Here is a 15,968-nt window from a genome sequence, read left to right as displayed (position 1 = left end):
GAATCACTTTATTGTGATTCTTCCAATTTTCAATATTAAAAGGATGTTCCTTTTTATATCACACTATACACTTTCATGTTAGAGTATTTATTATGCTCCTGTTGTACCTGCTAGGTAGCACAAGTACAGCCCCTCCTGCCCTCAAAGAGGAGTCTATACATGACTGGCAGCGTCTAATTTGAGTTTACCTTTTAGTGTCATTTGGGATTCATGGCATGAACAACAGCGTGAGAGGTTGGAGAGCACAGCGGGTGGGCTCTTCTCTGTGTTTATTTATTGTACGTAGTGTGGTGTGCATGCATGTAGACATCGCTGTGTGTGGGCTCATGTGTGAGTGTGTGTTCATGGAGGCCGGGGTCTGACATTGGACGTCTTTCTCAATTGCTCTCTACTTACTCATTAAGGTGGGGTCTCTCAGTCGAACTCAGAGCTTGCTGATCCCAGTGCAGCTAGCCAGCTTACTCTAGGGATCCAGTCTCTGCCTTCCAAAGGCTGGAATCATAGGCGGGCCACTATTCCCATCTGGCTTTTATGGCAGTTTTTGGATATGATCCTCAAGTGGGTGGGTTGTAAAGCCCAGGAAAACTTGGCTGGAAGCAGCCACCGAAACCACATGAACATTTGAGATACACTGGACAACCTTGTAGGAGGCTTGTCTGCCCCATGCACCATTCAGGAGGAACTTTGGTGTAAGTACTATGTTTTCTCCCACAGGAACTCAGTAAATCTTATTAATTCAATTTCAAGGTATTTGGGCTATAGGCTCTGGAAGGTCACTCTTGGATTCACAGGACACCGGCTCATTTAGGAAGCTTTACAGATGGACTTGTCTCCTTTATCACATACTTTGTGCTCAATGTGTGTCTTGGAGCTCCTTCCCTGAGAAAACTGCCACCTCTCCTTGGGGACAGGAGTTATGGGGATACTGAATTGGGAGGCAAGGCAGCAAACATTCCTGTTAAAAATATGCATCAGTTACACCAATTGAGAAAGAAATGCTAGTGGTTGTATGACTAGCTAGTGGACAGGGATAATTTATGAGCATCTTGTTCATTGCAGACCCCTGGTATGTAAGCAACAGAGCACCAAAGAGTCTGCTGAAACTGGACCATCAAATGTAGGCTTTGACTTTTCATGAACCCTCAAAAAATCCCCCATTTCATGTCTCCTGACCTATCCCCTACAGATTCTATCAGGCTTAGTATTTTTTTTGTAAAGTTAGGATACCGATCACCCCACTTATACATACAAACTTCCTTTGTTCCTTAACTACTATGCATTTCCTGAACCATTTATTGTGGTTTTAACCTTGAAACATATTTGAGATAATGTCTTATGTATCCCAGGCCACCATCCAAACTCACAGTGTTGTCTGATGGCCTTGATCCTCCTACACCTATTTGTGAAATGCTGGAATTACATGTCTTGACTCTGCATGTGGAATACCATTGTATTAAATCTCCATGTCATTTTGTTGAATACTAATGCTGTTAGTCACATTCTAGTGTTTGTAAAAGTTTTAACTTACAGGGTTGGGGATTTAGCTCAGTGGTAGAGTGCTTGCCTAGCAGGCGCAAGGCCCTGGGTTTGGTCCTCAGCTCCGGGGGGGGGTGGTGGTGGTGGTGGGGGGGGTGGGAAGAAAAAAAAAGTTTTAACTTACACATCAAATCTTAAATCACAAAAAATGAAATGGTGTGATATACCCTATGTTGTACAACACTGAGGGACTCTTGAACGGATACAGAGAGCCAAAGCCGAAGCACATTCTCAGGATGGAGAGAAGAGGAACATGCCGAATCAATTATCTACTGAAAAAGGATCTTTGTCCACATGACCCAGGTGGGTGAGTATTTTAGAGCTGAAAGTGTGAAATAACCAAAAGGTAGGATGTATGGTACAAAGACTCTCCAAATGAGCCCCAAAATACATGCCAGGACTGCTTGACCTTAGACGATCTTATCTCAGGGAAACTGACATCTGTCTCATGAGAAGCACCAAAGCTGGGGTTCTGCAGACATGGTGCAGGAGCAGAGCTCTCTGAACACGCAGCCCCCACTCTGCCGCTTCTGGGAATTAGAAGCTGCGTTGGGATGTCAGTGTTCAGAAGCAAACTTCCTACAGTGATATCAGGACAGCTTGCTAGCTGCTGGATTTCCTCCTTTTCCTCCCCCTGCTCCAATATAAAGACCTCTTTACCACCCAGAGGCTGCTGCGTAGAGGCCCCCAGGGAGCACTGTTTGCAAACCATAGGTACAGAAAGTTATTTGGGGAAGAGGTGAAAATTGGAACAGCTCCCAAAGATACCAACTTGAGTTTTAGAGGGTTTTACTTAGTAATCAGACGCTGATGATAAAAAGCCAGTGGGTCACATCGTCTCTATAGATGAGAGCATCCATGTAGGAGAAACTGCTTTTCAGCATCTTCTTTTGGGGTGGAAGGTGATGTGAACATCTCCCCCAGTGGATTACTAAGATTAAGCACAAGGAAATTGAGGTGCATTCATGGTTTACCTCAGTGGAAAATTCTGGCTGGGCCATGACAGACTTTTGAAGTGGAGTCTCTTTCTCCAGAGACTTTGGCAACTCAAGGTTTTTAGGTGATTTATGCAGGCAAGAGCTTGATAGCAGCTGGTTATTGCTTCAGAGACCAAAGGAAGGTCAAAATGAGCCACAAATAACTTAGTGTTCTTTCTGTAAAATTCTTACAATGGTAAGGAAGAACAGGATATGGAGTGATGTTGACAACAATATTTCAAACTTGCAAAAGTGGAGATAAGAAAGCAAAGGGAAGAAACAGGAAAATGACAGTGGTGTTTACCTGCATGAGGGGGATAAGCAGATATTTAAATATTTCATCCTGTAGAACATTTCTGTAACGAGAGTATATGAGATAAATCAAACATGACTTTAAAAGATGAGGAGATATCGGGGCTGAAGAGAGGATCAGTGTAAGAGCACTGGCTGCTCTTGTAGAGGGCCCAGGTTCAGTTTCCAGCACCCACGTGGGACTAACAACTGTCCATGACTCTGATTCCAGGGGATCTGACGCTCCCTTCTGGCTTCAGTGGGCACTGCATGCATGTCTTGGAGTGGGCACAGACATACATGCAGGCCAAACACTCACATACATAAAATATAATAAAATAAATATTTAAAAAGGAAAAATAAACCAAAGAGATACTTCCTTTTTTCCTCCTGTTTATTTATTAATTTATTGATTGATTGCAAAGCCTTTCTCAATCATTGTGCCTGGTATTAGCTCCTTGTCTTTGTATGTATTTGTCTTTATGGATATCCATATCATGCTGTGTTCTGATTACCCATTGAAATTTCTGTTTGCCATGAGGTCACACCACTTACCATCCCATGTGTGGTACTTCCTACTGTCCCTACTGTAAGTAAGATATTTGTTGTTCCAAAAGAGTTCCTCATGTACTACAAAGCTCATCACAAGGCCTGCTTATTATCAAGGTGCTCTTGAAGTTGTCCCCAACTGTGGAGGAGTCTGTCAGGTTAAAGGAACACACACTATCCCCTTGATAAATTAAGATAGGAAAGAATGTTACAGGGACACAGGCAAGAAAAACATATCATTTTGCCTTTTTACATATGGCAAATGTGGACCTCTGACCCACATAAGGAGTCCACATTCTCCTTGAGACTTTGTGTCTTTGAACTTGATGTAGGCTGAAAGGAATAACCATTGAAAAACAAATAGGGAAACTATAGGTTAAAAGGAGCTGAGAGCATTACCTGTTCTCTGGACAGGAGAAGACTGTAAAGATCAACATAGTGCTTCAGGAAGATATGTTCTGTGGCTAGGAATCATACCACAAGCTCTAGGCCAAGTCACAAGCCCACCCCCAAACACAGCAAAGCGCCTGTCTTGATATGTGCATGACAACAAAATCCATGTTACCTGGAACATGCCTAAGTGGTAAACTGGGATCAAGTCCAAGTCACAAGAGTTAGAACATCCTGTCACCAACTGGCTGTGCATGCCACTTCTTGTCTTTCCCTCACACTGTGGCACAGGTCCAGGCTCACATCAATAAAGCCTTGTGTCCATGTGTTAGGGAAGGACTGGATGAAGAAAGAGAGAGGAGACAGAAAGGGCTGGAGTGAATGTATATGACTTCACTTTAATAATTACCATGATGACAGATGAGAAGGAAGGCTTTGCTCATTTGTTGTAATTTGTGTAGAGTTCACAGAGAGAGAAAACAATAGAACAATTTTGAAACCATCCTGGTGTCGGTGCATACATGGATGATGGGAGAGGCACCCAAACAGTGGAGATGTATATAGTACTCAGGGATTATGAGGCCACAGAACATAATATTAAAGAAGATACATATTTTTCACTGGGCTAATTTTTGAAATAATGTTTACCCCAAGGAGATTTAATAAATTCCAAAGATGAATCAGCCTGGATATACTAGGAAAGAGAGTCTATGATGCTCACAGGAGAGGAGGTTTAATAACACCCTAGAGGGAGTGATTGAGCAGAGAAGCAAATGCTACTGCATCTGTTTGATAACATCTGTTAGTGCACACTGCCTACATCTGCTCGATAACATCTGTTAGTGCACACTGCCTACATCTGCTCGATAACACCCATTAGTGCACACTGCCTGCATCTGTTTGATAACATGTTAGTGCACACTGCCTGCATCTGTTTGATAACATGTTAGTGCACACTGCCTGCATCTGTTTGATAACATGTTAGTGCACACTGCCTGCATCTTTTTGATAACATGTTAGTGCTCACTGCCTGCAAGAAGCCAGCAGCAGACATAAAAGTACCTTGATTTTGAGGCCAGTATGGAAAAATACACATGGGATAATCAGGGAGTGCATATTTGTGACTAGTGTAAGATCAAACAGTAATTAACTATAACTCATGATGGGTAATGCTTCACGTGTCTTGTCATATTGTAGATTCATCTGTAAAGCATGATCTTCAATAAGAAAGTAGCAATAGAGAGTAAAGAACCTGTGTGTGACCCCCTTCTCCCAAGACTGGGGACCATCAAGGAAGAACAGGTGGAAAGACCGTAAGAGGCGGTGGTCAGAGAAGAAAGGACACAGGACCACTGCACTCATGAATCCCAGCAGCTGTTGCCTGTACAAGCCAGCACAAGATCAAGCCAGTCACCATTCCACATGGATGGGAGGGCCTCTGAGGACCACCTCTAGATGAAGAGCTATGGACAGCTGGCTTCTGGGGAAAGTTGAGTCCGTTTTCTTTAAGGATTTGGTCCTTAGGAGGTCAACAGTGTTCCTGTGGATAGTCCCACACTCATGAATATATGGGCAGTATACCTTGGACTTGATGAGTTATGAAGAAAAAGGAAAAAGAAAAAGTACATGAAGTTTAGAAGGAGTGGGATAGATCCTGGAGGAGGTAGGGGGAGGGGTGAGAGGTGACTATGATCAAAGTACGTTGTATATGTATGTATATTAAACTGTCAGAGAATTAACACAAATATTATCATTGAAAAATCAGTGTGTGAGCTTGGAGACAAGCAATCATACAGAAAAGGAGGAACCTGAGACCAAACTGAGCAGCTCAGAGTGAGGCTAATAGCAATAGAGTTAAGCTTCCAAAAGTTTTTTTTATGTATGTGATAAAATACGAATTTTCTTGATTAATATTTACAAATAACTATATTATAAAGAAGACCTGCATTACTAAGAAAAACTGAATATTGTTAAAGAAATGTAACTTGTCCTTAGTAGTCATTGAAACAGGCTACGGGAAATCACACCATGATTATGCAATTTCAATTCTCCAGCAATTTCATGTGGATCCACAAAATTTAGTTATGATAAAGCTTTAGATGAGTAAATTACTTTATACACTATGAGCTAAAGAGCTGATGAGATGGTATGTGTAATTTTTGGAAACAGATCTTGTTCATTACAATGGAGTGTCAAAAGAAAGCAGATGTTTAATTGGCTGTGTGTATCCATTAGTAGGAACCGTGAGGAAAGGAGAAAGAGAAACTCCTGGGTGTTTCTAATGCTGAAGCTTTAAACCCTCAAGATAAGATGTGGGCAAAGGGGATCCCTGTTGCCTGCACACTGTTGTTTTCAGCAAGGCTTCTGGAAGTCACTGCATGCACATTGTGTGATGTCTAGAAAGGGTGAAATTACAAGTCAGTGAGAAAGCTCAGTGGGTAAGGTGCTTGCCACCCAGCCTGATGACCTCAATTCCACTTCTGGGACCCACATGATAGAAGGAGAGAGCTGTCTTCCACAGACTACTGCTGTGGATATCTCTCTGTATAAATAAAATGCTGTTTGGGCAGTGGCCAGGCAGGAAGTATAGGCGGGACAAGAGAGAAGAGGATTCTGGGAAGTAAAGGCTGGGGCGGAGAGATACTGGGAGCCGCCGCCATGACTAAGAGGATGTAAGGTACTGGTAAGCCACGAGCCACGTGGCAAAGTATAGATTAACAGAAATGGGTTAATTTAAGATAGAAGAAATAGATAACAAGAAGCCTGCCACGGCCATACAGTTTCTAAACAATGTAAGTTTCTGTGTGTTTACTTGGTTGGTTCTGAGCATCTATGGGCCTGGCAGGTGAGAGAGATTTGTCTTGACTATGGGCCAGGCAGGAAAACTCTAACTACAGACTACCCTCTCACTTCTAAGCTCATGCTAGGGCTTGTGTGCCTCCCCCCAAATACATAAATAAATGCATCAAAAAGGTACTCGGAGTGAGTGTGGTCATACACAGGAAACTGCTAAATGTCGATATGACCCCATCTGTGACTCCACTTTAGGGGCAGCTGGACATGTATAAAGGTGAGACAATTGAATCACACTTGCTGGCTCTTTGGGTGGAGAGAATTCCTACTCCCAAATTCCTAATGGCCAATTGTTGTGAGCATTTCAAGAAAGATCTCTTGATAGATGCTGAGTTCAAGCTAGCATCTAGTCTTTTTATTTATTTTTTTATCACTTCTTCATCATCTTGAGATTATTAAATCAATTCCCCAAATGCTATTTTATTCCATTTCTATTTCTAACAAATAGTTTTAAAATTTGTATTGTTTGGGGAAAGCAATAGATCGTGGATGTCTTTGTGTTATACCCTTTCTGCTTAATATGCTTTTAAACTCAAGACCTTTTCAAGCCGTCTTCTCTACATGAAGTACCTTTCATTGAGGCAATTATATTTGTATTTTTAGGACATTCGCATAGAGGCAACTAAAAAGGGATTTCTATGAAGGCTACGGCTCTTACGCAACCCTCACTTACTTGATTTAATTAGGATGTTCAAAGAAAATGTCAGACACTGTAACAGTGACTTATACTTCGGGAGAAAAATTAAAGTGATTGAAGCATCCTTTGGGGATATTTCCTCAAGTCTGCATGCTAGAATGTTCCTTGAGATTCTAGAATTATGTGGGAACTTGACCCACTCTCTTTCCATTGGTAAAATGCAAGGGAAATGGAGCCTGCCCCTGGCTCCCTACTTAACTGCTGGCCATATTCAGATTGCTGAGTGTGCTCTGATCATTCACATCTTTTTTAGAGTTGCTATTTTAGTTAAAGCGATTCTGAACATTACCGAGCTATCCAAGGCACTGCCTCACACACACAGCATGCATTCATTCTGTCTTGTCAGGTGTGCCTTTCATGCAATGGGGGTGGGGTGGGGTGGTAAAAAAGACTTCTACTTTCATGTGGCTGCATGTTTTCCAGGACCAAAGTTACGAAAATTGGAGCGTTTGCTTGTTTGCAATTCCTGCACAGAGGACTCTGCCCCTCTGCATGGGAGCAGGCAGCCCCGCCACTCACCGGCAAGGCAGGATCCTCACCACATCATTGGGCTTGTACCCTTCGATGCAGACAGCACAGTTATCAAAATCAGACTCTGTTTCCTGCAACAGAAGAAGCAGAAGAGCCGCTGATGACTTCAGCATCTGTCCTGAGCAAACACTGTCATAAACTAAAGGCGAGCTTGCCTAGAGCAGCCTCTCAGCAGCATTACCGATTTCTTAATAATTCACCAACTGGTTAGATTCCACCCTCCCGAACTTCACCTGCTGTTTCCACTCAGAGGGCTTTTGTGAGGGAAACTCCATCCCCATGTGGCACCCCTAAAGTGTTGTAAATGACAATTACAGGTGACATGAAGTCCCAAGAGTGAGGAATGATGTTCATATGAAAGATTATTACTATACTCAGTCCTCTGGAATCTAAAGTGTGTATTAAGAGTAAATACAAATGGAGTTTCGATTTTTTTTTCTGTATGCAAACCTAAAAGAAGCACCTCATGGTTTACTGAACGCTCATGCTGGCACTTACTACTCTGTAGTTGAGGGGAAAATACTGATGAAGAGAAGTGCCACTTCTAAATTTAGTTTTTGTGTGTGTTCATGTGAGGGCACCTGTGTGTGTCAGAGCTGTTCTCACCTCCAGCACCATCACACCACCTCCATCACCACACCACCACCACCACACCACCACCACACCACCACCACCTCCACCACCACCACCACCACACCACCACCACCTCCTCACCACCACCTCCACCACCACCACACCACACCACCACCTCCACCACCACCACCACACCACCACCACCACACCACCACCTCACCACCACCACCACACCACCACCACCTCCACCACCACACCACCACCACCACACCACCACCACACCACACCACCACCTCCACCACCACCTCCACCACCACCATCATCACCTCCACCACCACCACTACCACCTCCACCACCACCACCACCACCACCACCACCACCACCACCACCACCTCCATCACCACACCACCACCACCACACCACCACCTCCACCACCACCTCCACCACCACCACACCACCACTTCCACCACCACCACCACCATCACCACCACCACCACCACTACCACACCACACCACCACCACCTCCACCACCACCACCTCCTCACCACCACCTCCACCACCACCACCTCCTCACCACCACCTCCACCACCACCACCACCTCCATCACCACCACCACCTCCACCACCACCACCACCACCTCCATCACCACCACCACCACCACCACCTCCACCACCACCATCCCCACCACCACCTCCACCACCACCACCACCACCACCTCCACCACCACACCACCACCACCTCCACCACCACCTCCACCACCACCACCACCACACCACCACCTCTACAACCTCCACCACCACCACCACCACCACCACCACCACCACCACCACCACACCACCACCACCTCTACAACCTCCACCACCACCACCACCACCACCACACCACCACCTCTACAAGCTCCACCACCACCATCACCATCATCATTCTTACTATTATTATTATTGAGATAGAGCTTCTCACTGTACCCCAGGAATCCTCCAGTCTCTATCTCCACAAGCAAGTATCACCATATTTGACTTTTCTGTGAGTATTGGGGCTCAAACTCAGTTAGGGCAAGCATTTTACCTAATGAGCTGTCTTCCCAAGCTCCTGGTTATCATTTTAAATGAATTTTTTCTTGTTAATCTCAAAAGCATTTTCATATCATTTAAACTGATAGCAAATAACTTGTGAGAAAAATCAGTTGTTCAGACAGACAACATCTGATGTGCATGTGAACGTCAATTCAGTACCAAGTCTCCAGGGGACGCCAAGCCCATATGCTGTACTATAACCCATTGTTCTAAATGACTGGGCATTAGGGCATCTTTAGAGCCTGTAGGATTGGGCTGTACCCCTTTTCCTCCTCTCTGGAGGTGTCTTATGGCCTCTAGTTTCTTGTCAGCCTTCTACAGCGAGGGAGGCTAGTGAAATGACTTTGGATTTCTAAGCCCTAGAGTTCAGAAGAGCTAAATATCATTTCCACATTTACACTCTGAACTTCTGTGGAGAGCGCAACTCAGGTTATAAACCCACCTTCTTTCCAAGGACTTTTTGAAAAACTTCCATGGGGTCATACTAAGAATAACTATTCTGCTTTTGTTTTCTGAAGCACTTGGAATAAGGTAAGCAAATACTGATTGAAATATCCAACTTTTGTTTTTGTTTCCTGTTTTTTTTTTTTTTTTTGTACTGATGGCCAGACAGCTTCAACCTAAATTTAAGACCAGTTTTGTCACGTTTCAAGTAATACCTTTGTGTACTCATCTCACCCAGACTTTGAATGTTTTCTTGTAGTTTATGTTTTACTGAGACAGGGTCTATATAGTCTTGGCTAATCAGAAACTCACTATGTATAACTGGCTGGATTGGAACCCCCAGAAATTCACTACCTCTGCTTCCTGAGTGCTGGGATTAAAGGTGTGGGGTACCACACCTGGTTTCTTGCACACCTTTAAAGCCCTACTTTATTGGACACAATGCTGGTTGCACTATGATATTTCCGTGCATATGTATCACACTCTTCCACTTCCCACTCATCTCTCCTACCCCCACCCTTTCCATGGCTCGTCTTATTTTTCTGAAGCAGAGAACCTTTTACTTGTAAGTCCTTTTGTAAATTCCAGATTTTGTATATGAGAGAAAATGTAGTCTATCACCTTTCTACACCTGACTTATTTTGCTTAATATGGCGGTATCTTACTCCATTTATTATCTTTCAGATGACATAATTTCATTCTTCTTAATGTCTCAATAATTTTCCACTGTGTATACACATCACATTTTCTTTATTCACTCATTTGTTGATGGGCATTCATGCTGGCTGTACAACTTGATTATTGTTGCACATGTGACTTCAAAATTTCTCATGTTTGGTTGCCAACAAACTGCATGTATTTTATAAACACTTAATATCTTTAATAAAAACATTCTAAGCACCAGATATGTATAGACAACACATGTTCACATCTGTCTTCCCTTCCCTTCTTCTCTCTCTTCTGTTTCAGCTGTCTGTTCACATCTGTCTTCCCTTCCCTTCTTCTCTCTCTTCTGTTTCAGCTGTCAGAAAAGACGAGAGTTTCCTTGACTAGGTCCTCACCCAAAAGGAAAAGGGATTCTCACCTTGTCGCCCTTCCTGATGGTCCTGACTTGGAGCTTGTTGATGGCTTTCTTTGCTGCGTCTCCCAGACGGCGCTGAAAAATCGAAAGCTGCTTGTTAGCAACAAAGATGTGTGCTTCCTCTCTTACATTCTTAGGGCATTTCATAAACCAGGGCAGCTCTCTCTGAAATCGTACACACGTTGTGAATGTTAAGGACACTGGGTGGAAGACACAGGACCTGGGCTTTTGCAGAGAGTGGTTCTAGGAATCAAGGCCCATGAAAACACTGTTGGAGAGAGACCCTTGTTCCTAGTGTTAGGTTCACATGACATAGAATTAACATATGAAATAGAAACTTCCTAGCTGTATATCTGTACAGACTGGCAACTAGCAAAAACAAAGTATTTCCTAACTCGTTGAGGTAGCTGTCTAGTATGTGACTTGAGTGACCAGCCCCTCTTTTTCACATCAAGACCTTGTTTTTGCCGTGTCTCTCAGTTTACTCCATAGACCAATGGGTGTAGCCTGCATATACACTCAATCACCTTCTTCCTATGTGTGCGTTGGAGTACGCTGTACATAGAGGAAGGAGATGGCTCAGTAAGTAAAGGTTTTTTCATGGAAGCATGAGGATCTGGGCTCAGAGTCCCAGGACCCCAGGAAGAGCAGCTGTAGCACCTCAAGTGTGTAACCCCAGAGCTGGATAGTGGAGACAGGTGGATCCCTGGAGCACTCTGGCCAATCTAGCCAATCAGTAAGCACCAGGTTCAGTCAAGAGCCTTTGTTTCAAAAAATAAGTTGAGAGCAACAGAGAAAAGTCCATTTGCCTCTGGCCTCCACAGGCATTTGGGTTTTGTGAGTGTTTACACACACATAAATGTGCATATGCCCACATGACACATTTAACATGCACCCCCCCCCACTCATGAACACATTTAACACACACACACACACACACACACACACACACACACACACACACACACACCATAGAATTTAGCATTTAGGTTAGCAAATAATTACAAATCACATACTTGGGGAACCATTATTACGCATGTCAAGCAAGAATACATCATGCCCCAATTTTGCATAGGGAAAATTGTTGTCCTAATGAGCCTTCAATGGCAAGGCAATGAGGAGAAGGGTGTGGGAATCAAATCTTAATCTGTTGAGGGAAAATGGGATTTCTGTGTGTGCTTGCAAGCATTTCCTGCACGGTGTGCCTTACTCTCTTAGCATGTGTGCTTCTGGCCTGCAGTAGACGCATCTGCAGCAGTGAAATGTATTTGAAGGATTCAAGTTAGTAGGGAATTGGTTTTGTTAAGATCATGATGACAATAATAATAGTGTTCAGTTTTCTTTTATGAGTTACAATTTTTTAAAATTTAAATTGCCTTTATTTTCCTTGTGCTGGGGATTGAATCTAGGGTCTCATGTTTGCTAAGCAAGCACTGTACTGTTGGGCTACACCCCATACTTTTCTCCTAAGAATACTGAACATACTAGCTGTCTTAGTTACTTCCCTATTGCTGAGATGAAACACCACAACCAAGGCACCTATGGAAGAAAGTGTTTATTTGGGGCCAATGGTTCCAGAAGGTTAAGAGTCCATCACTGTCATGGAGGGGATGCCTGGCAGGCAGCAGGCATGGTGGCTGAACAGGAAGCAGAGAGATCACACAAAGAATGGTGCAAGGCTTTCACCTTCCAGAGCTTACCTCTGCTGACACAATTCTTCCAACAAGGCCATATCCCTTAGCCTTTCCTAACAGCACTACCAACTGGGGGCCAGTTATCCATATGCCGGAGAATAATGACACATCAAATTCAAACCAGCATAGCAGTGAAGCTTACAATGTCCCCAGCACCCGCTGAAGTGTTTTACTTCCTTCCCCTTCCTACAGCCCCATAAGAAAGGTAGATTCTTCAGAAAGCACTACAGTTCACAGAGCTTGGGAAACTATACCACAGCACAGCTGGCCAGCAGTCCAACCCTGCAGCCAGGCATCAAGTCACTAGCCAATCAACCTGTTGACCAATCAACCAAAACCTCTCAAGTCCTTATAAATCACTTCTCTATTATTTAAACAAGCAAGCAGAAAGTGAGCTTTTCTCCATGTTATTTCATCTTCCTCATTGATATTTTGTCTAGCTCTCCAGCCATTAATTGGCAACACACACACACACACACACACACACACACACACACGTTTTTGTTTTGTCCTTTGTTTTTTGCACCAAGGTCTTACTACATAGCCTGGGTTGCTATTGAACTCAAAATCCACTCAGGTTCCTGAGTGCTAGGACTGGAATCATGTACCACCATGCCTAGCACATACTTTTAATTGTATTTTCTGTCAAATGTAAATCTGGGTTTTAGAAAAAAGTCTCTGAACTATAATTTCCTCTGTAGCTCATCACCCAGAATTTCCATAAAAGATGAGTAAATAAGACATTCAAACAATAGAATTTTTTAAGCATGGGAGAAATTTAACTAGGCAAAGGGGAATTAAGGAACTAAGAGCAGTGGTTCTCAACCTTCCTGAGGTCATGATCTTTTAACAGTTTCTCACCTTGTGCTGACCTCCAACCATAAAATTATTGTCACTGATACTTCATACCTGTAATTTTGCTACTTTTATGAATAATAATGTAAATATCTATGTTTTCTGGTGGTCTTATGCGACCCCTGTGAAAAGGTCCAAGGGTCTCGACCCATAGGTTGAGAACTGCTGAGCTATAGTGATATATGCTGTAAGGTAGTAAAGTTGAGTAACCAGCCTGGTGAAGCCTTGACCAGTAGCTATTATGGACTGGTAAAAGGGAAAGCACTGACATAATTTTCTTCTCAGGAGCAAATGTCACAAGTCTGCCGGTCATTATATTTAAAATAAGACATCTGAACCCCAGATAAAGAGACTTTGGACACTTTCTTTTCTTTTCTTTTTAAAAACTACTTAAATTCTTTTATACATATGAGCCCTTTGCTTATAAACATGCCTGTGCATGCATCATGTGTATCCTTGGTGCTCATAGAGGCCAGAAAGAGGACACTGCATCCCCTGGAACTAAAGTTATAAATGATTGTGAGCTGCCATGTGGGTGCTAGGAATTTACCTTGGGTTCTCTGTAAGAGTAGTCAGTGCTCTTAACTATTGAACCATCTCTTCAGTACCATGAAATGTTAGTTATCTTTCTTCTTTAAAGTTCAGAAAAAGTTGCAATTACGTTTAGTTGATATTTTAAAATATTGTGTTCAATTCAATCACTTAAATTTTTTGCTTGCTTTTTTTTTTTTTTGAGACAGAGTTTCTCTGGGTAACTTTGGAGCCTGTCCTGGAACTCACTCTGTAGACCAGGCTGGCCTCGAACTCACAGAGATCCACCTGCCTCTGCCTCCTGAGTGCTGGGATTAAAGTCGTGTGCCACCACCAACTGGCTTAAATTTTTTATTTCCAATGAATGAGAGAGTAATTAAGTAGAAAACTGTATTTTCAAATAATTGCCACAGCTTAAACTACAATGCAGCTACACTAGAAGTAATCCATCTCTCCTCTTTCCTCCCATCCCATCTTGTTTCTCTGTGTTAGGGTCTTCCTAGGGAACCCAGGTTGGTCAGGTGCTTTGGATGATTGATTGATAAATAAAACACTGATTGGCCAGTAGCCAGACAGGACGTATAGGCTGGACTAGCAGAGAGGAGAACTTAGAGAACAGGAAGGCAGAGAGGAGGAGACATCAGCCTGCCATCCAGGGAGCATCATGTAAAGGCAGCAGGTAAAGCCACGGAACACGTGGTGACATACAGATGAACAGAAATGGGCTGAGTATAAGAGTAAGAGCTAGACAATGGCAGGCCTGAGCTAATGGCCGAGCAGTTTAAATAATATAAGTGTCTGTATGTTTATTTTGTAAGTGGGCTACGGGACTGCCAGGGCTTGGTGGGACCCAGAGAGAAAAACTCTAGCTACAAATGGCGCCCAACGGGTCGACAAGAGTTTTCACCTAAAACCTGAGAAAAAAGATTCTAAAATGGAGCTTATAATAGCTTCTTAGTTGTCTCTCTCAAATTGGAGGTTCCTAGCATGCTCGTTTGACCAGCAGTATGGCGGGAAAGAGGCATCTACAAGTGGCACATTATGCTGTGTGGTAGATTTAGTCTTTGCTAGTACAAAAAAATAAAAGAGGTTTCTGGGCTATATGCTGCTTTGATAGAAGCATAGAACTACTGTTTCTAAGAGTTGATGGCTCCCAGAGCTGGTGGTGGCCCAGAGCTGGTGGTAAACGTACCACCACCATGTTGGGAAGCTGAGGTGGGTGGAGCCACCAGCCAAAGCTGCTATTTTAGCCCCAGTAATGCTGCAGTTTAAAACAATAGATTCACAATAAAACAGATTCAGACGGAACAAGATTTTAAATGTTTTACAGTGTGTGTATAAATGTATGTAGGCTTGGAAGAGAGAAAAAAAGGAATATATACTGTTATATAAAGAAATATATAGTTTTTAAAAATAAAGTCTTTAAAGAGACAGTAAAGGTAGTATAAAAAATAAGCCAGGTAAAGATGGATATTACACAGAGAATCTATATTGTGCTGTCTTTGGGATTTTTAACTACAGAAAAACATTTGATTGTAAAAGCTGTTGAGTTAAGCCAATGTGTATATTTTAAAGGTACCTTGACTTCAAAATTTGGATCTAAGGGTATGTTGCTTTGGAAAAGAGTCTCTGCTTTTGTTTCTACAGAAAGCAAGATACATCTGGTTTGACCAGCCAAGACCCCCTGCAAGGTCTCCAATGACACCATGGCCCAGATGATCCAACATCCAGAATGGTTGCGAGGCAACTGACTCAGACTATACACCCTCACAGACTACTTTAAAATACTAAAATTTTCTTTGTGTCCCCATAAGATACAGTGTCCCCTCCAGCAGAAAGCAGTAAGAGAAACTATGCCTAAATTTCCAAATATACCAATTGAATTGGCTCACT

The 15,968-nt window shown here is 43.0% G+C and overlaps 1 protein-coding gene across 1 annotated transcript in view; it reads right to left on the bottom strand.

Annotated features, from left to right (window-relative positions):
* The window catches only part of Rnf150 (ring finger protein 150), a 221,032-nt gene that overhangs the window by 62,243 nt on the left and 142,821 nt on the right, over positions 1-15,968 (bottom strand). Inside the window, exons 3-4 of the mRNA XM_036188190.1 lie at positions 10,999-11,070; positions 7,813-7,895 (exon numbers count right to left, since the gene is read on the bottom strand). Coding sequence (XP_036044083.1) covers positions 7,813-7,895; positions 10,999-11,070 — 155 coding nt within the window. The remainder of the gene's footprint in view (positions 1-7,812; positions 7,896-10,998; positions 11,071-15,968) is intronic.

Source organism: Onychomys torridus, chromosome 5, assembly GCF_903995425.1.
Source record: "Onychomys torridus chromosome 5, mOncTor1.1, whole genome shotgun sequence".
Taxonomy (NCBI): Eukaryota; Metazoa; Chordata; class Mammalia; order Rodentia; family Cricetidae; genus Onychomys; species Onychomys torridus.
This window is presented reverse-complemented; position numbering and strand designations above follow the sequence as displayed.